This window comes from Oxyura jamaicensis, chromosome 8 (genome assembly GCF_011077185.1).
Source record: "Oxyura jamaicensis isolate SHBP4307 breed ruddy duck chromosome 8, BPBGC_Ojam_1.0, whole genome shotgun sequence".
Taxonomy (NCBI): domain Eukaryota; kingdom Metazoa; phylum Chordata; class Aves; order Anseriformes; family Anatidae; genus Oxyura; species Oxyura jamaicensis.
In genome coordinates, this window is record NC_048900.1 from 19,575,986 (window position 1) to 19,597,358 (window position 21,373).

The 21,373-nt window shown below is 38.5% G+C and overlaps 1 protein-coding gene across 8 annotated transcripts; it reads right to left on the reverse strand.

Annotated features, from left to right (window-relative positions):
* Positions 1 to 517: 517 nt before the first annotated feature.
* Positions 518 to 20,075, reverse strand: PTGFR (prostaglandin F receptor). Of its 8 annotated transcripts, none has more exons than XM_035333598.1 (4): positions 19,970 to 20,064; positions 19,321 to 19,422; positions 17,904 to 18,751; positions 518 to 2,765 (listed from the first exon to the last, which is right to left on the reverse strand). In XM_035333598.1, the coding sequence occupies exons 3-4, from the start codon at positions 18,690 to 18,692 to the stop codon at positions 2,460 to 2,462; spliced, it is 1,095 nt and encodes a 364-aa protein (XP_035189489.1). In that variant the 5' UTR covers positions 18,693 to 18,751; positions 19,321 to 19,422; positions 19,970 to 20,064; the 3' UTR covers positions 518 to 2,459. The 8 variants fall into 8 exon arrangements, with proteins under 8 accessions (XP_035189489.1, XP_035189496.1, XP_035189488.1 ...); XM_035333605.1 differs by having other exon boundaries at positions 18,225 to 18,751; positions 19,881 to 20,030; XM_035333597.1 differs by having other exon boundaries at positions 19,881 to 20,029.
* Between the last annotated feature and the right edge of the window lie 1,298 nt (positions 20,076 to 21,373).

Genomic DNA, 21,373 nt, shown 5'->3' on the forward strand with positions numbered 1-21,373 from the left:
TAGGCATACAACACAGCACATCTCATATGAGACCAAATACAATGAAAATCAAATGACTTTCAGAGGCAATAGACCCCTGAGTAGCTGTATCCTGAACTGTCTCTGTAACCTACTATGCCAATGGGCAAGAAAAAACACTAGCAGCAAAACTAACATCTTTTTTTTCCAGGATTCATAGTGTACGTGAGACTAATCACCATCTGTATAACGTGGTGGCAGCAATTTGAATGCAAACACTTCTATTTGCATTTTCTAAGCATGGATCATCAGAACTTGACCTTGTCTGCCTCAGACCACTGATTGCACTGGGCTACTTACATGAAAATGAAGTGTATGGACATTCAGGCCTCCTATTTATATCCTCACTGTCCTTTCTATTTTCACAGTTTTTCTGCTGTCAAAGTTGTGAATGGCACTGGTTGGCTTGAATTCAATGTAGGTGGGAGTTGTAGTAAAGTTTATGCTTAGCAACATAGGTTCTCTTTTTGTCATATAAAAAATATCATAAGTCTCAAGATACAGTTTGATAACTTTAATGAGGCTCTGCAATTTACATTCAGTATATAATAGTACACAAAATATAAGAAATCACATATACATATAAACGTGTTTTTTTTTGGTTTACAAGTTGACCATTACAGACTACACAAGCTACATTTATTCACATAACAAAATGGAACATTGAGCTTCATTCACTGATCAAATACCTCAACAATTTATGAACCAACATTTTTCTGCAGCTGCTAAAACAACTATCTTCCTTAAAGGAGAAATAATTTACGTCAATATATAAACTGGCATCACATTCTACAAAATGAAAAGGCCAAATTGAGCACTGACTGAATACTCCCAGATTTCAGCAGAACCCACAAGAAGCAATAGTGCTGAGCTTATACCAGCATCAAATCTGTACACATTTTATGAACTCTGTGATTGACAAAATAAATCACAGACAAATTCCTTAGGGTAAATGAAGCCATTTCCTTTCAGTTTATTTAACCCATATTTTTAACCTTTTTAAAATAAAAAGGAAATAACTTTTAAAACAAAAATTGAATTATTTAAATCATTTATTATTATTATTATTTTCTGACTCAAACTATTCTCATATACAACATGAATTTGTACTTGGTGAATAGCTTTGGTCTCTCAAACTGTCTTCTTGGTCACTCAATTTTTAACTACTTAGTCCAAATACATCAACAATTTGCAAATGTTGTTATTTGAAGTAGGTAAAAATAACATTAGACATTTCTATATGAAAAGAATCCTTCTGCTACAAAATCTCTGATACTGAGAATTTTGCTTCTAAAGAAAGTACAGCCACAAAAGCCAACGCTTCTTTTAGCAGCATTAGAGGTGCAGGGTACAGTCCTGTGTAAAGTCCTTGAAACTTTCTGACACCTTCAAATATACTAAATGTATTCAGCACTTCAGACATATACCCTGCAAACACTGAGTATGCAGTTTGCTTTCACAAACAGAAACCACAATCACAGCGCAGTTCCCTGTAGAGCTGCTCAATTGTTCACACAATTATTTCACATGAGACATGCACGACCTTTTACAAATGGATCCTTATGAGGTACCTTATGAGCATTTCAGTATACATATCAGGGAAACCCTTCAAGAAGTTTTCTTCAATTTAGGAATAAAAAAATAAAATAAAAAGCCCTGCTCCTTATACAGGCTAACCACAGTTTTCTTCTGTTAATTTCAACACAATTTATTGAAAAGGCTTAAAACTCACTGATAGAGCTAAAAATGTAACAGCAAGCAAGCTGAGTTGATCTGCTTCTAACTGTGTTCCCACGGGGAACCTAACATTTTATCAGTGATTGGAAAGGAATGCTTACACTGATGATCTTTGCAGCTCTCCCAAATATTCATGCAATGGTAAATAATTAGGAGGTCAAGTCAAGGAACCAAGCAAACTAGATCATTTAGTATGCTGGCCAGAAGCAAAACATCTTTTCTACATTCAATTGGAAAATTCCTTGCCTATAAACAAATACCCTTAGGTAAAAGGATGATGCACTTTACCCTAGGAAACAATGACTTTGCAAAAGATTTGAGGGTATCACTTGTAGGTACAGCTACCCCTTTACAAAAACACTTTGGAGATCATTTTCTCACTTGTATGTTTTCTTAAGAATCCTGCTAAGGTAAAGGACTTGGTAGGGGTCGCTATAAGGAAACTTGTTCACTTCAGTACCTGGAAGTGAAAAATCCAGGATGATTTATCGTTCTACAACCAATTTTGGAAGGGATGTACACTAAAGTGAATTAAAACATTCAAGCATATCTGTTGGAGTAACAATGTCAAACTGGTAAGCAACAAGAGCAAACCACTCACAATTTAAAACAAATGCCAAACCACTGAGCCTTAGAATTCATTGTAAGGTATTGCCCATGTATGAGCACTGCTTCCATCATCTCTTCTTACACCATATTTAACTTTATTGCCCTGTAGAACTGAGTGGCTGTAGATTTATTTGTTTGGAACTTACTGGTGACTCAGATATTGCTGCAACCTTTAAAGAATTCTTGATGGAGCTGAGCTCCCACATGTGTAAGTTTATGATGTGCATGCCACAACATCCCCTCGTGATCTTGTACAGGTTTTTAAGTACGGCTTTCCGGAGAAGAATGTACACCCAGGGATCTAAAATCTGATTCCATGTTGCCATTCGGAGAGCAAAAAGTATTGTTTCACAGGTCTCCTTTGAACGACTTGCATTTATCCCAATTCTGGCCATTGTCACCTGAAAATGGAACATTTTAAAATTATATATCAAAAAAAAAAAAAAAAAAACTTCAAGTGAGCATGTAAATAAGTGAAATCATTTCAACATTATCTCTAATATTCACACCTTCACAAGACTGTTCCACTGTTAGATCAGGACATTTTTTACAAAGGGTATTTACTTTTTCACATTTTCCAAGCCTGCATAAAGAATACAGCACCTTGATTTTATCAAGAAGATTCATACATTTTAAGCTGCAACATAACACAATTTATTTACACCAGAGAAATAAGAGGTTCAGAGGTTTCTAGGAAGATTTAAGCCATGGTGACAAAGACTACCAATAACCTTCTTGTCGCCAATGGAGCTACTGAGGGTCACATTCACCTGTGGAGGCAAAGAAAATGCTGCAACACATGGAGAGACATCCACCACCCCTTTAGTTTCCCAGTCCAGCTCAGCAGGATTACTTGTGGCAGAGGATACCCAACAGCTACACCAGCCCAGTACAGCTCTGTAAGCCATGTATGGCACCCAGCTTTGCAGAGCTGCAGCCTAATCTTTGAAACACCAGCCCTACTGAAACACACAGTACTGGGGCTCCTGCCCCACAGAGACCTCTTTTGTAGATTTTCCACCATGGAGGGTTTGTAACCTGAGTTCGTGCATGAAGAAAGCCTGGCTGTGCAATGCCAGGAATCTGCCAGATGACGGTAAATTATCTCTCTCTATTATTAATGTTAGAAGTACATGAAGACTTTTTTGGTAGAAAGATGAAACACTGTAAGGCTTTCAGTTCCAAAGCATTTAAAGTGATACAGTTAAGTAACTAAGAAATTAGATATTTTACAACTGATGTTATGAGTATACTGATTTATTGTGTGACAAGAGGTAGGGCCAGTCTGTACAAGTGCAGAGTCCTATTTTCACAAAAAATAAAATAAAAGAATGAAGAGGGAAAGAAAAAACTATTGCTTAGGACTCCAGCAAACATCTTTACTTCTTTAAAATGATTCTCTAGGCCCTGTTTGTAGCTTGCAGGTCACAACATCTAGGTATAAACTTCCATAGGGGAGTAGAGTGAATGCATAAAAGGAGACTGCTTAGTTAAGGATTTGGTTAAGTATTTCTACATGGACATCTGTCGGGGCAGAGAAGAGAGCCCACAGAACATTCCTAGGGAAGCTGGTAAGACTGGCAGAGGCACAGCTGGGAACCGGTGCGAAGAAGAGGAGGAATGTCTGAGCACCATGCCAACACAAACAGCTACAAGTCAGTTCCCTGAATCTGCTTTTCACCCCACAACTGTTGGGTGCATTCCTCTGACATCAGCAGACCACCCAAACTTGGACAACTCCTTTGGCTTCTGCGCAGGATGCTTTCTCAGGACAGTCTTACATTTTATTTATTAGAGGTCCAATACCACAACCCAAACTCAGACGGAGTACTCCTTGCTCATACAAGTAGGACTGGGCAGCAAATAACAGCACAATAGAGGTCAGACCAACATCCTCATCTGATATATTGTATGCTTGGTTTAATACAGATATCTAGCTTCCTAATCTGCTGCTTGATGTTTCTGTGGGTACTTCAAAATTCCATTTGTTCTTCTTCTCTCGCATTCTGCAAACTTAATAAATACCAAATCCAAATAAATTAGAATTCATTTGAAATTAATTTCAATGCCTGGAAGAGGAGGCAGCAGAAGTGGCCATTTAAGAGTAGCTCCATCTGCAATTTGAAAAACTGTCATCTTCTTACGTGTTTCCAGGAAACTTGAGAGATTCCTTTCTATTTTGTATTTGTCACCTCTAAATTAATTTATTCATTTTCTGTTCAACTTGCTGGCTAAACATAAAGTCCCTCTCTTTTGATTATGTATTAATTCAAAGTGCTGTCTAATGATAAGAAAATTTGATATATAATTTTATGGATTCTGATAAGTGGATAAGCTTCATCCAGGACATTTAAGTTACTTCTTGTGAATACTGGATGTGCACAAAACAATGTATTTGAGTATATGTAGAAAACAGAAAGTAAAGCTTATTTATATAGCTAATGATTAAGCAAGTCAGCTATGAATCCCAGTACTGGAAGTATTGAGATAAAATGTTAACTACAAATTTTGTTTCATACAATTTTTTTTCTAAAATTATTTGAGAGTGTTATTCATAAATTAGAAACTGTTTTTTTTTTATTTGTATCACAAAAAATCAATATAAAATATTATCCCAATTTTTTAAGTTCTGTGAGGCTGACATTTCTATATAGGCCTGGAATAAGGCAGTGAATCTCAGTGACGCTCCAAGCATGGGTGATTCCTAAGTATTTTTATCCTAAAATGCTTATGCCAGAGCAGCAGCAGTGACAGACATGTCACCATCACATCATCTCTGGGTATGAAGTGAAATAGCTTTTCTGTTCCTCCAAACAATTGCACTGTCCTGGGAGCTCTTCCACATCTGAGACAACACATAAGAAGATTCCAGACAAATAAAGCCGACTGCACACAAAAAGAGGACAAAGAGGAGAACATGTCCTGCTACCGCAGCTTTTCTAAAAAGCCATCTGATGATTTGTAGAACAAACCCTAAACTCTAGCTGAAGAGGGTTAGAATGGAGCAAGGTCAATATAATTTATTTATATCACACATTCATATTCTTCCTTATTTAATTTCAGTTTCAAGTCATTTTAAAACTATGAATGATAAAAAGGCTTAATACACTACCATCTCTTTAAAGTGTTCCACTGAATCAAAACATTCAATCAGTCTGTATTTGCTCCCTGGGTACAAGAAAGTTGTTACTGAACTGGCACAAGTCACCAGCTCCGGAATGGGAACCAGAGCTTGCTGCAATGCTAAGCCAACTTATGAGAGCGGGACCTCGCTGAAGGCACAGAAAGGTCATTTTTCTTGTTATTTGACTAATACCACTCAATAATTAGTTCAAAGTGGAGAAACCAATTCAAAGAATTATGCACTTTTTTCCTTTCCTGCAGGTCCACCAGGTTAGTATGATTAAAAAACTGTGTTGTTTGTAGACAGCAGTACACAAGTGGGAAGAAGGAAGAGGCACAACAGGACTGCATCACATCTGGTTGCCTTTGATCTCTACAGCCAACTGCAATATCCATGCAGATCCAGCGGCATGACTCAAAAAGTTAATCCTCAGATGGTAAATAATAAATGTAACTCATGACATTTTCTAACATATTTAGAACTGTAAAAATCCAAATAGCATTTTGCTGAGTTATACAATGTTTATATGAATACAGCTGTAATACTTCTCCCTGGCTTATGAAAAAAAAAAGTGACAGTATCACATGATATAACCAATACAATTCAAACTTTCTTTAGGAAAGTAACAATAAAAGCATCAGTAAAAAACATTAACTTTTTAAACCAAGGCTGCCTGCTTGTAAGATATAAAGTTACTCTGACTCATGTTAGTCTTTGCTGGTTTAAGGTAAGACCTGAGAACTCTCTATATCTATAAATAAATATAAAGAAGTCCATATTTGTGTCAGGCAAGGACTTGACACAATGCATTAAACTTTTCCATTCTTTTTTTTTTTAACCTCTTAGGTTTCACTAAAACCAAAGCTTACTTTGCAAGTTCCAAAAAGTCAGATGGAAAACTTTTAAAAACATTTTGAAATCATTGACTTCTACAACTGCATCTAGCATCAGAGAACTGTCACTTCCCTTAGACAGAGCTCAGTGCAACAAATTGAAAAAAATAAAATAACTCCAGAGCTTCACACCACTCTCCAAGTATAAACAGCATGTCTTTAATTTCCCTTCCAATTGGATCTCAATTAGATGAGAACAACTAACAAACTAAATGGCAGTGCTGCTTAGTCACATTCCCGTTAGTACTCAAGGACAGCCAGTCAAAACAAGAAGCAGACTTTAAAGCTAGTTAGGAAATAAGGCAAATTGTAGAACTACTTTGATGCACTTCGGCTCATAAGCTCTAAATCCATGTTCTATCCTTGACTTCAGGAAAGTGGATAAAAAAAACTGTCACCAAGAGATTGATACAGAAAGCGGAGCAGAAAGGCCATTTTTGTTATTTGCAAACAAGTATCAGAAATTCTCTTCCCATGTAGGTCAACCTCTAGTCTCCATTTCTCTGTGGGAACCTTGCAGACCCTCTGAAGTCTCTTCTTCTTTCTTTGGATTCCAGTTAAAGCATTTCTGAGAATTTCCATCGATGTAAGGAAGTCCATTTTTTCCCCAGTATTTGCAGAGTACTTGTATCACTGCCATCGATGCCTATATTGAAACCAGAGGTGCACATCCCCTTCTCCTAAACTGCACAGGTGGTATTCTGACTGCATTCCTCCCATGGATACAAAAGCATATTTAATTTTGTATTTAATTATAAAATAGTTTTTGGAACTTCCATTATTCACACGTGCACACAGGGCACTGTGGATGTTTGCTATCCAGCAGCTCAGCTCCATCTGACTGCTCTATAATCACTCCTTGCTGAAGACATCGAGTTCTTCTGGGCTTTCCACTCTCCTCAATCAGGTTCAGGTCTGCTGAGGACTTACAAGTTTATCACATTCTATTACTGTGCCATTAGAGTCAGTGGGATAATATCTCTATCTGTGTTTTTACAGCTCCATGCAAAATGTTTATGTATGACAATATAATTTCTGAGCAAACATTTGGAAACATCATTTGAAATGAGATTTTTTTTGTATGCAAGAATTTGTCAAAATTACTGAACAAAATATGAAGTGCCATGACATTATACTTGCTCTTTATATTTTATTAACTGCCTTTGGCATGATTATGTCCTATATAAGGCAAAAATGCTGTTATGAAGTAAGCCTCATAAAAAGGATTATTGGTGTGCAAAAGCTAGCCAACATTAACTGAAAATTGAGCTTTTATTTTCTGACAACTTTCCCTTTGGAGGCTAGCTGTCTGCATCTGTTTTACAGTAACATATATTGAGCTTGGGCTCAAAAAAAACCATTCCAGGCCACTTCTTTGTTTCTCCAAAAGAATCCAGATAATTTCAATCTGGGATTGATGGTTCTTTTTCCTTCTGTCCTTTCCTCCTCCTCAAAATTACAAATATTTTGGTTCAACTAGCTGACAATGTAATTACTCTATCAGCTTAATTGATTAACTTACTTGAACAGAGAGAACAATTAATATGGATAGGGAAAAGTTTAGCACTGAAAACAGTAAATGACTCACTTCATAAAGAAAAGACACGGTATCCATATCAAAGTCAAATAAACAAGCTGTTTCTTGAGCTGCATATTTTAAAGCTACCAAAAAGCCTGCCTCCATAGGGCAAAGAATGTATTGCTGCCTAGTAAGACACAAAAATCTCTTGCACAGAAAATAAATTTTACAGATAAAATGAAAATCGTCTTTACTCAGTAACGCTGAAACTTCACAGGACAACTGCTATGTCTTCTGTGGCCAGAAAACAATAGAGTATTTCTAATACGGACCATCCTGAGGAAAAAAAAAAAAAAAAAAAAAAACAATCTAACAAAATAAGTATTTAGAGTAAAGACTATATGTATTCAGAATTTATCCATTCTTCCATTAGGGTCAATTGGGAAAGGCTTCAAAGCCAAGAACTAGCATATAATTTCTTTTGTATTGCTCTGTTTTTTTCAGGTTTTCACATGCATTTGGAAAATAATCACATTCTTATTGGTTAAATAAATATTCTGTTTTAGAAGGAACAGAACTTCTCTCACTAATATGCTACAAATACCCAAAGGAAGAATGACTACACTTAATACTGGGGGGAGGGAGAGAGTTGTGGAAATACAGAAAAATGAAACGGTATACAGACAACCTATAGGAGGAAAAAGGAGCTGCAAAGGTCCACAATTATAGAATGAATTTAGCATTTAATTACTGTTATGCACAGGATCAAATCCATGGCTTAGAAGCGGACTGACTTTTCAAACATTACTGCACTGTTACTTTTGTCTAACAATCCAAGAATTAGGCTGAATTCTCCAAGGATTCCTTGGACTCATTGCTCCTTGGTTTCAGAGGAATGGCACATATACACAGGCTTTCAAGACAAATACCACCAAAACAAAAGATATCCATACATACTAGAAGCATGATAAGAAGGAAGAAGAATTCCACGGTGAGTCAGTCACACCACATAGTGGCCTCGTCACCTCTTCTAGAGCTCAGACATGCAGATGGTATTGATGTGTCATTATTCCTGCAAGACCTCAAGTAATGACACACAAAAAAAAAAATGAACCTATTGTCTACCAATGGAGTTAGACCTTCAGATTAATAGTCTGAGAAATTATGGTACTGATTACATAGGAGTTGGGAAAAAAAAAAGAGAGATGTTAGCTTGTAATTATATTTTATACACGTTTATGTTTACAATATATACAGCATATCCAGTAGAGAAAAATTAGATTGTTTTAAATATGGACTGGAGTACTAGTTGTTTAATGACTTGTACCATCTGATTTGCAATATTTGCAGATCTGGCTGGAGGCAAAGGAAGATGTTATATGTTCCCTTACTGTTATAAATATAAATATATATATATATATATATATATATATATATATAACTTTACTAAAGCAACTTATTCTATAAATCTCTCTGTAGAAGTGCACTGACAAGCTATGAACTGAAATATCAGTGCTAATGAATTAGTATTACATTAACCAAGTTGAAATGTTTAATTTGGAAAATTTTGATTTTTAACGTTGACAAGTAAATTATAAGGGATTTCTGTGCAGCTGTACAACCTTTTGGGTGGAGAGGGAAGAAAAAAAAAAACAAATCTCCATTTAAGAGTGATTTATTTCTCATTACTTTTGCAAAACCACACTCATGGTAATCATAAATGACTATTAAGTACATTCATTTATATTTCTAACACACTAACGTATTGCAAACCCTAAAACAAAATTGCTATCACTTATATGGACCCTTACATATTTCCTGCTTCATCTACTTGTTTTAACACCATTCTGCACAGTGAGGTAGATGGGAATGCAGCTGTCCATATCCCCACTGGAACAACAGTCTTCCTCCCCACATCCTCACATCCTAATGTTGGTCATAACTTGGGTGATGAGGTTGCTAACAGGCAGTCTCACTATGTCCTTTACATCCTCACTCACTCCCGTGATTTCAGGCTGGCCATGCAGCAAAGGCACAGTGAGTTAACATGCAGTTCAAGCCACCTGAGGCAGCTGGAAGCACACAGGTCTGGGATGGCAAGCAGCTGGAGATCAGTCATTAACTTCTGGTTCTCCAGAGACAAATTCTTAGTTTCTGGGGGTACACTAGAGAGGCCCTATTTTCTTTAAAAACTCAGTTTCAGACATATTTTACATAAAGGATCATCTTCAGCTTCTTGCAGGCAATCATGCAAAAACAGCTCCAGTGCTGTTGAAACCTGTGCTTTGGCACGCACAGCTCTTCACCGGGCTCATTAAAAACAGGATCTAAGAAAGAGCTTAGAGCTGCTCTCCACTCCTCTCCTATCTGTTTGCAACAGATAAAGAGGAATCCTTCAGCAAGAGAATTTACCTCCAACACAGCTGAGGTTCATTCACCTCGCCAGCAGTTTCACCTCATTCAATATGAAAATAAATCCAAAAGAATGAACTGTAATTCCTCAAACTTCACTGTAATTCCTGGTGTAAATTATTTTGGCAATGTTCTGCTACCTAAACATTATGATGTGTAAGAGCAGCATTCAGAGATCCCAGCACAGGATTGTGTTCCTGTTCTGTAAACTGTAGGCACTATACACGCATACACCTTCCTTCCTCAGGGAGTTTATAAGCTAAGTAACCAGCCATAATTTAGCTATTTCTGAATATTTAAATGTAAAATTTAAGTCTTAAGAGCAGGTGAAACAAGAATGAAAAGATCTGAATAACAACTGCTCTGTTTTCAAACTAAACAGCCTATCTCCCAGAAGTGGATCCAAACAATGTATTCTCTCAGACATCAACAGATTCTGCACCAGTACTGAGATAAATAACTTATGCTAGAAAGCATTTATAATCACCATGAAAAACTTACGATCTTGAATTAACACCATAATAAAACAAAAAAATATCTCACAAAATATATGAATGTATATTGCACACTGAAGTCTGTCCTGTTAAACCTGGTGAGTACAGAAGAGTTTCTGGAGTTTTTCCGTGTGAGTGTATTTGTCCCAGAGACTTTTCAGCAACAAGTTTACCATTTAAAGGCTTCTGATAGTCAGGAGAAAGATCTTTCCTAAAATAACAATCCAAAAATGGTTATGCAGTGTATGACATTTTCCAAAAACGGTTATGCAGTGCACGATATTTTCAAGCAAGAAAGGCCCAAATAAGTGTCATACCTAAGAAACAGAAAGAATCCACTCATATCAAAGAAAACTGGAAAGTATCTCAAATTGACTTACTTTTCAATATCAATCACAGCATCTGAAAACTTTAGTAACTGAATAAAGAAGGGGAGGTTAGGAATAGTAATTTGACTGAGTTTTCAGAATTTGATTTTTTGAGATGGCAACTTGAAAATTAAAAAAAAAAAAAACCTGATAGTTGCTGACATCTGGAATTAAATATTGTTTCCATTTTAAACTTTGCAGTTTAATACTGTATACATAATATGAATTTAAAAATCAAGCGGCAAGCAATTTTGAAAGAAAAACAGTACCCCATTGTTTTGAAAACGCAATGTTTTCACACAGTTGGAATCCTGCCTTCCGTATTTTATCTCTCCAAAGCAAACCAACCTCATTGCATTCTGATGGCACTGCATTTTCAGAAGAAGGCTTTACATAAGTTTTTCTAAACAGCACAAGTAAACATAAATTAAAAAAAATATATAATTATGCTTCTCCAAAAGTCTCTAGTAAAGGACAATCTGTCAGCCTCAGCTCTTCTTCCTTTCCTCATTCCCATCCCTACCACAGGACAATATGCTGACTACTTTCTTCTCCAGAACTTCTTTATTGTTGAGAGAATATTTCAGCAGCTCAACTCCCTGACTTCTGTGAGAGGGAGGTAAACATTTACATTTGCATTACAAACATAGCCACATTTAATACATTTTCTAAGTAGTCTATGATAAACTAAGCCCCAGCCCACAGTTAAAAACATTTTTAAAAAATGAATCATATTTCTCAGAAAGGCAAAGACCTTAACAGCTCTAGAAACTGTAAAAGGTGAACACAGGCACAGACCAACTCTGAATACAAAAATAGTAACTTTCAAATCTAGTATCATTTTAGGTGGGCATACTCTTCAGTATGACTCAGTCAAAAATAGTGTTCCTTTTCCCACAGTCTCATTAATCTCTAAATCAGCAATTTATTCCAGAATATATTTTGGGCTAGAATGTTTGGAATGGCACAGTAACATTTCAGTGATACAACCTTGAGTATCAGAAAGTCATTCAGAAAAACTCAAGCAAGAATAGTAATTGAACTTGCACAGCATTAAAAGATATATTGAAAAATTTGGCAAGCAACTAAAAATTCACAATATTAAGGAGAGGGAGAGCCCTTATCCTAGCATGTGGTATGTTTTTTCCATGAGATTTTAACTTTTACAATGGCATTCAAAGCTACAAGATTAGCTGAAAGTCTTTTAGAGTATCTCCTTCAGTCTTCAGAAACGTATGACTGAAAATAGAAAGCCTAATTTATTCTTCCAAAGACCACTCCCTTTGTTCAAAGTGCCTGTGCAGACACAGCAAGCTCATGGTGGCTGCAGCTTTGACCAGCAACATATATTATCAGTGGCTGTGTAAGACAGAGTGCCCACACGGCATCTACCCAGAAGATCAGCAGGCTGTCCCGTGCATGGCCACGAGGCAGGGCGCAGACCTGTATCTTGGGACTTCTTGTGTCTGCTGCTGCTCGGCTGCATTTCTCGATTATGAAAATCACCAGCCAGAGTGCACAAGAGAACTTTTAACTAAATATTTTGTTGTAGAGACAATGCAATTAGCAATATTTGAAGGCAAACATAAAATTAATAAAGCAACAAGCCTCTATAAATGGTATATAATTACATCATATATAATTGCATATATAATTATATGTAAGTATAAAGGAAATTCAAACTGAAAATTTGTAAGAGAATACAGAAGGATACTTCAAGGGTAACACAGTTATAAACTTCTGGAAAAGTGTCACTGTGCATGTATAGATAATGACCATGCATACAAAAATACTAAGACAAGATGCACAGAGGATTATCATGTACAGCAAAGTGTCGTACACTATATGTAACTATGTGGCCTAGAATTTAGTTAGTGTAAAACCTGCAACCCATAACTTCCTTTATCATGTATCATCCGTGAGCTTGTCTCAGCACCTGAAATACCTGGTGGAGGAACTGGGGCTGTGAGGTCAGGGTAAGGATATTGCACCAAGCATTTTAGCATATTAGCATAGCACTGTCCTTCTCGCCTCCTCCAGCAGCATGACCACTAAGGCTAGACATCTAGGTTGGACTGATTCACCAAAATGGAAGCTAAATGAAGCCCTATGTGCACAACCATCAAGCCTTGTTGCATATGACAATCTGAGGACAAGAACTCAGAACAAGTTTAGAGCAAAGCAATTAGAATAGCAAATTGGAAAGGTAAGAGATGACATGAGAAGTGATGGCTAGAAATTAATCTAGGCATTAAAAAAAAAAAAAGCAACAGACTAAGAGCTGATATAATCATGTGACATAAATAGCTGAAATCTTAAAAAAAAAAAGATAAAAGGAGCAGCTATTTTTTGGAGTTAGAGGGGAGGTAAAACTAGAATGAAATGATTCAGATAGTTGCATAGAAAAATGATCTTAACAAAAATAATTTAAATTTAAAGGTAGATGTACTTTTCCCAGGCTATGTTCCAAACATGAAAGAGATTAGAGTTTTCTCCATATCATAATTTATTCCTGTAGATGAATTCACTCTGAAATAAACCTCTCCTGTCTGTAATTACAGGAAATTCACTTTGCTTCCCCAGAAACAAAACTTAAAATGTGTTTATCCCTTGAGCCCCACAGAACTTGATGTATGAAAGTCAGAATCTGCTGATGTGAACATAGCTCCAAAACCAAGCTGTTTCATGACAGGCCAGACATCAAGTCACTGCCAAAAGATCAGATTTATAAAACAATCTGTTTCATCAGTGATGCTTGTCACAAAACACTCCAGTGCAGCTATTCGCTTTGGGGATCCAAGCCCTAGGAACTACATCTATCCAACAAAATTTGTGTATCCTTAGCAAAGGACTAAGACTAGCAAGGATGAAAAAATGATTGCTTGCTACACAGAGGAGTTGATGTCGCTATCTTCAGAACATATTTTCCTGGAATTACCCATCACAAAGCTAAATGATTTGGACTGTTAGAATAAATGTGCCATTGACCACACAGACTATCAGAAAACTCATGAATTTCACTAGCTGTTCTGTGTCACTTTCCTGCCCCTTTCAACTCCTCAAAAGGAGATAAATGTTTCCCCATAAAGGAAGAAACAGGTCGGTAACTCCCAGCCAGCAGATCCCTCACTGTCTGCATTTAAGAATTATGGAGGAATTTAAGGAATAACATTGACTCTGTGGACATTTCTCTTCTCACCTTGGTACTCCATTGAGGAAGAATTCCCACTCAGTGGCAGAAAACTTGAGAAACCTGTCTGTTTTGAGATGCAAACAAGACAAGAGAAAGCTTCAAAAAGATAAATCAGAAGGAAATCCCTGTCCAACAGTCCCAGGCAGAGATCTGCATGATCCAGACAATGGGCTCCATTTCTGAAAAATGCTCCAGATCTCCAGGAGTCTTAAAACAGAGGTCGTGATAGATTATATTTTTATATATAATATTAAATGATATTTAAATACAAAAGTATTTAAATACTAAAACATCAAAACAAGTTCATCACCACTGAACAGGTGCAGAAGTCAAGCTCAGTTCCACACCAGACACTGTAAAGGATGATTCAGGGTCTAATGTTATTTAGAGGTGATTTTAGCACAGGTCGGTGATTGAATACATAACTCCGCTTGAAAAAAATATATCTAAAATAAAATGTAACAGTAAAGGAAATCTGCACTGGATTACAACATTGGATAGACTTTTGGTAGCCATGCACGTATGACAATTGACGTAACACCAGACTAGATTAAAAACAGAAGAAAAATAAACAACCCAACCCCCCTGTCAGATGGCAAATCACACCAAATAAATCTAAACTTTCGTATCTGCAATCCACATGTGGCATAAACTGTATTGCCTTACTCTGCTCTCTCTTCTAAATGTTTGTTTGGTTTCTAATAGCTTTGGTTAGACTGAGGCAGTTCACTCTCAAATAAGGTTTTATTGTACATAAACAGTATATGAATATAAACATATTTTATTATATATGACTCCGTGGGTAGAGAGCATGGCTAAAATTCTTAAAGATTGACACTGACTCCTGGATTTCACGTCGAGAAAAAAATCATACAAGCAAATGGATGTAAACTAACATGTATTTAGATACTTTGAGAAATAATTGCATCTGTGGATGCCTGATCGTATTTCTTTCAAGAAATACTTATATAGGTATATACTGAATAGATTAAGGAATCTAAACCACTAATTTCACAAATCAAAAGCCCTGAGAGATTGCAGATAAATAGGATGTGTAGATCTGGATCAGCAATCCATCGTAAACCATATGCTTTAATAAATTCTAGATCCCTTTGTTGTAGCACTTTAGGAGGTTCTTGGTATAACTTTATTCCACTGAATCTGCATGCTCCACTCCTGACCAGTAAAGCTCGCTATGATGGCACAGTGCTTACAATTCTCTTTCTATTCAGTGATCAGAATGCTATCAAAACTGAGTAAAATTTGTAATTCAGACACTTAGCTGTGATGCATGCTCTACTATCCTAATAGCAAAGAAAGATAATACCACAAAGGACTCGCTCTCTGTGACTAACACTTTGTTTCAAGATCTAAATCCGACCTTACACTGACTTTTTAACTTCTTATTTCTAACATATATTTTTCCATGCTACCAGGATAATTTTAGTGATTTTTTGTCTCACCTCATTGAAAGAGATCTAGAAGCAAAGCATCAAGAGCCTGCGATGCACAGAGTGCTGGAAATTTGCACCCTGAATTTATACAGCACCTGATGAATAGACCAGAGTTGCTAGTTTATCAGCTTCATCTGCAATCTATTCTCAGAAATGACCAAGTACTAAATTAAGCAAATCATTCACAGGTGTGTATCACCAGCTGATTAGAACACCAAACTCTGAAACAGCTCTGAAAAAAAAGATGTGCTGGTATAGTAATTCATTGTTGACTACAACCTAGATGAAAGCCAATACTTGTAACATGTTGCACTGTGATTTTATTAAAGACCGTCAAGATTTAAAATATATATACAGTTTTATAATTTTAAAAAATGAAAGGTATAAAAAAATTACCAAAACCAAACTGAGTAGTTGCAATTCTGGGTTCCTTCAAATGTTGAACAAAATAACTCTTTTGAATGAAAAACAGCTATAGTTCTTTTGACAAGCAAAGTGCAACCTTCAAAGACAATTATTTTATAGGAAAATAAATGTCAGTGGAGGATAAAATACTGTTTTGCCATGAAAAGTAAAGCCACCCCTTCAGTCACTTTTCTTGCTAACCTAACCATTCTGTGGCTAGCCCCAGATAAATTTCAGAGTGTTGGAAGTTACTGGAAGAAAGTTCATTATGTAAGCTTTCTGAACTGCTCAGATGACTTGGTTTATCATGTGTATTCAACAGTCAGGACACTGACAAAAGCCAACATGAATTTAAACTATGTTGTAGAGCAAGTCTAGAAAAATCAGCAGAGAAGCAGGGGAAATTCTGTCACTGTTCAACACAACTGACAGAGGTCTTGTGCATTTCAGAGAGGCAGACTTACATCCCAACACTCACCTTCATGTCCATCGTACTGTGTTAATGGGCTACTACCTGTGATATATACCCAATTGCTGCAGCTAGGCCATTATCAGTAGCTAATTTAGAACCAGTTCAGGTACTTCCACGCTATACCACAGCCAGTCAGTAGATGAGATACAGCTGGAGCCAATTCTGATCTCAAATTTAAATTTCTATTTTTGTAAATCTCTAACTAAATTTGCTTCTCATTCATGTCAGAGGAAAACTATGGGACAGTGTTTCTAGGAAACAAAATTAAGATTTAATATTACTTGTGACTTAGCCTCTTTTACCCCAGCAAAAAATTCAAACTGCTTCAGTCAGGTTTACTAGAGTAAACAGAGTCATTTTCCATACCGCCTTCATAACGCCATCATACCACAGAAGCCGTCAAATTCTTTCCCGTATCATAATCCCATTTCCTTTAACACTACTCACTGACAGAGCACACGCTATCCCGAGCAACACTTACTGCTTTGGAAGAGTCACAGCATTTACCAGAAAGCAGTCCTAAGTTACAACTGGGACAGCTGAGAAAGAGCCCTAAGAGAAGTTTTGCCTGTGACCTGTCCAGATTACAAACCCAGCTTGATCAGTTCTAAACCAAATTTTTACATTAACCCACTGCCAACCCCGTTTTTTTAATGTAACACTTGAACAAAGTTCTTAATATCCCACTAACAGAGTGGAGGATTTTTATGTTCTGAACTGCTATCTTCTATAACACATTTCGCAAGCAGCAGTAAACTGTAATAATAACAATGAACAGACTACCATAAATAAAAAAAAAAATAAAAATAAATAAAAAAATGATAGGAAGCACAGTACAGACTAAACAGAATTACCGCTCCAAGATTTCACTGAATTTTTGGCCAACCTCAATATTTGCTTTAAGTTATTCTACCACCACTCTGCTACAACTGTCTGCTTCACAGCACTGGAAATAAAGCCTTCAGAGTCCCTGCACATTTTGTTTGTTAAACCTACTCCACTCTTGATCAGAAGTGAAGAATAATTACTATTTTTGTTACAGATGCATAGGTACATATGTCACAGGCAATATGCTGTAAAATTAATACATTAAAATGTGAATGGATCTGTTATCGCAGCTAAAGCACCTTTAAACCTGGAGATTAAAAGTATAAGTTTTAGACAGTGATGTGCATTAAAAATTGGCAAACACATTAGGCTCTTACCAGGAATGGACTCCAGCAAATGCAAGAAACACACATTATAGCCAAGAGCTGAATGATCATTTCAAAATGATGAGATCTGCCTTGTCTTTGTTGACTTTTAAATTTGACCCTTAAGAGGGTAATTCCTGTGACAGCATTGCACAAGAATGAAATAGCAAGGGCCAGTAACCCAAGGCAAGAAAAAAGTAAGAGATAAAATCTGTCTTCCCAGTCCTCAACATGTTCTGTTTTATAGAAGCACCAGGTCCTCGATGCTTGAATTTGATAGGCTCTAAACCTAAGAATAGGCAGCAAAGCTATAAGAACAGCAAACAGACATACCATAGTCAACATCATTTTCACATGTTTAGAAGTCATTTTTGTAGAGTGAAATATTGGCTTAGTGACTCCAATGCAACGTTCAACAGCCATCACGCTGCCCAGGAAGAGCGGGCACAAACCAAAGAAAACCATGCAGATGCCAAAAACACTGCAAAGAATGTTGGACTGGTTAAATCGAATCCAGTCTTTGTCCGATGCATACACAAACACTGCAATGGCTCCGTTGATGAGGTGGCCAAAGAGATCTGTGATGACCAAGCCACTAGCAAGAAGCAAAAAGGATGCTTTTGATTTCTGTCTAAATCTCTGATATGCTTTCATGAGAATTGCTATTGCAAGACTGTTGGACAAAATTCCCACTGTCATGAAGATTATTGAAAAGAAAACCGAAATCTTCTTCTCTGTGTGGCAGGTTGTGTTTTTTGAGATTCCAAATCCAGCCAGCCCAGGTGATTTTGAACTGTTCATGGTTAGGAGAGGAGAGGTAGTGCTCAAAACATTTCAGCAGTCTTGCTATCAAAAGGCATCTGTAATATTAAAAAAAAAAAATACACACAGAGTGTAAAAGGCATGCCACTGTTCAAATGACATTTGAAGCAGAAATTCCATGATGTTAGTCTGTGGTACAAATCTAATTTTCCCGTTTTCTGAGTGATATGATATGTCATCATATTTTAGTGCAGCAGCCACAGGATAAAACAATTACCTGCATGCATTATACAATATAAGTGTAGTTTACAGTATTTTCTGCAAGCCTGTTATACAGATAATGTATGCCATATATATAATGCACATGTACATATAATCAGAGAAATCATAAATACATCTCATGGTTAAACTACGTATATAAAGAAATGTTTTTGTAACGTACTCCTAGAATGAAAATATTTACCAACCCAACCACAGTCAAAAGTGAAATACTCCAACCAGAGTGTTTTGAGATGCTAATCACACTCTATTTTTCTTCCCTCACTGTTAAGCATTCATTTTCAAAACAATGTCCGAACATCTTCCTAGTAATTCTCCTCTCACAACTCAACGTTTTAAAGCTTTAACGTAACCAGTCCTGAAGTCCCCAGCTCGCTCGCTGAAGTACCAGTGTGCACCGCAGCCGACCTCTGATACCGAAGCCAATTCTGCGAGCTACTTTACGCCTTATCTCCCATCTCTACTCTCAGGACATTCCTGATGGCAAAAACTTCCCACGCAGAAAGAAAAAAAAAAAAAAAAAAAAAGCAGGCGTTAGTAAGGCAAAGAGGCAGTGAACTATCTCAGTTACTGAGCCAGGTCCGACGAAGCCGGCCTAAACCCACGCCACCCGCGTCTCCGGCGTTACGGGCTGCTCAAGGGGGGCGCAGCCAGCAACCCCCCGGCCCAGCGCCTTCCTCGCCTACTCCCCGCAGCGCCCTGCCAGCGCGGAGACAGCGATGACAGAGGTGACAGAATTACAGTGACAGCAGTGACAGCTTTGACAGCGGTGATAGCGAGCCTCCCGAGCACGTGGAAGAGCTGCTCCCACTGCAGCGCCCCTTTGCCCCCAGCAGCGCCCTTAAGTGCGCGGCGCCCTGGGGCGGGGCGAGCCCACCTCGCCGGGCACCAGCGCCACCAGCAGCCCCGGACACCGCCACCGCGTCCCCGCCACCGACCGCCGCGCACCGCTCCTACGCGATCCCGGTCCCAGTCCTGGTCCCGGTCCCGATCCCGGTGCCGGTCCCCGTCCCGGTGCCGGTGCCGCCACCCCTTACCTCCGTTCTTTGGTGCCGGCAGAGGCGCGGCGGAGCAGCGCGATGCCCCCCGGCCCGCCGCCGCCGCCGCCGCCCCCCGCCGCCCGCCCGGCGCCGCCCGCGTCCCGCCCTCCCTCCGCCTCCCCTCCCGGCCTTCTTTCCCTCCCTCCCTCCCGGCCTCCCTCCCAGAAGCTCAGGGTCGCCTTTTCCCAGCCCCTCAGGGCTGCTCTGGCAGCCCCCGCTCTCGTCCGGGCACCGGGAGCCCCTCGGCTCAGGCCTCATCCCTGTGGGGCTGCGACCGGCCCCCAGGCCGGAGCAGGGGAGGTGGAGGAGAGCGGCCCTCCTGCGCCAGCCAGCACGGAGCAGGTGCTGGCTCGCCGTGCCCCTTTGCAGAGAGGGCTCCGGTGACAGGGACCGGGCTGCCTTGTCATGTCACAGCACCAGGGGACGAGGCCACGCGGCAAGGTCACCACAGCCACGCGGGAGGAGGTGTTGCCAGCAGTGCTGGAGCCACAGCAGCAACAACTCATGGGGCAACCGACTTCTGTTACCAGCCAGGTGTCCCTTCACTTTCCACACAATTCTTCCCAACCATCCCCTTCACCGGTGCACAGGGAGGTCAGGAGGGGGCAGCCCCCAGGAACTCTGCGTGAGATGTAGATGTGCATGCACATCACCAGACACACGGCCCTTGCACCCACCAGATCACACAGAGCTGACAGCATTCCTTGGGGCATTTCTCCACTGGTGCAATATGACATCAACATGGCCAGATGAGGAGTTAGTGACAAACAAGGCATGGAGATCCAAGGGTTCTTGGTTTCACATTACATACTCAGCTTGAAGTTAGAAGAAGATGATGACTTCTAAGTTCTCTTTCATCCATCAATGTCCAGGACTACCAAACGGGCCCAAATGGGAATCTTTATTAAAAACCCTTACTAGAGAAATAAGCCAAAATATAAAACTAAGGTCAAAATATAAAATCGTGTTGTAATATATTACAGAATATTTAATGAGTAAGAATGATGGGAAATGTGTATTTGCTTACATTAAGACAGAGCCTTGATTTGTACTACTGCTATCTCCACAAGGCAATTATTTAAAAATGACAAGTCACAAACACGTTAAAGTTTTGCTTTCCTTCATGCCTTGAATACTATGGATACAATTTGCCTCTCCCTAATTCACCACTGAGGTAACACAGGCCAACTAAAAACATTCTTTCCAGTAGTACCTGAAGTCACATACAAAAATAGTTAAAAGCACTACGCAGTGACCTTCTCCCTGAACCCCTGAACATGCCTGTATGTTTGGCATCTTATAATGCAACAATCAAAAAAAAAAAAATTTGTTCTGTGTATTCCCGGAAGCTCTTTTTTTTAAGATCACAATAAAATATAAAAACATCTCAAAGCGATTTAT

What these genes read in the sequence shown, in the direction of transcription:
- PTGFR (XM_035333602.1), bottom strand. Translation starts at nt 18,692, where the DNA reads ATGAACAGTTCAAAATCACCTGGGCTGGCTGGATTTGGAATCTCAAAA. An exon ending in TTTGCTGGAGTCCATTCCTG is followed by an intron (nt 2,766 to 17,903) that starts GTAAGAGCCTAA and finishes TTCCATTTTCAG; the next exon opens with GTGACAATGGCCAGAATTGG.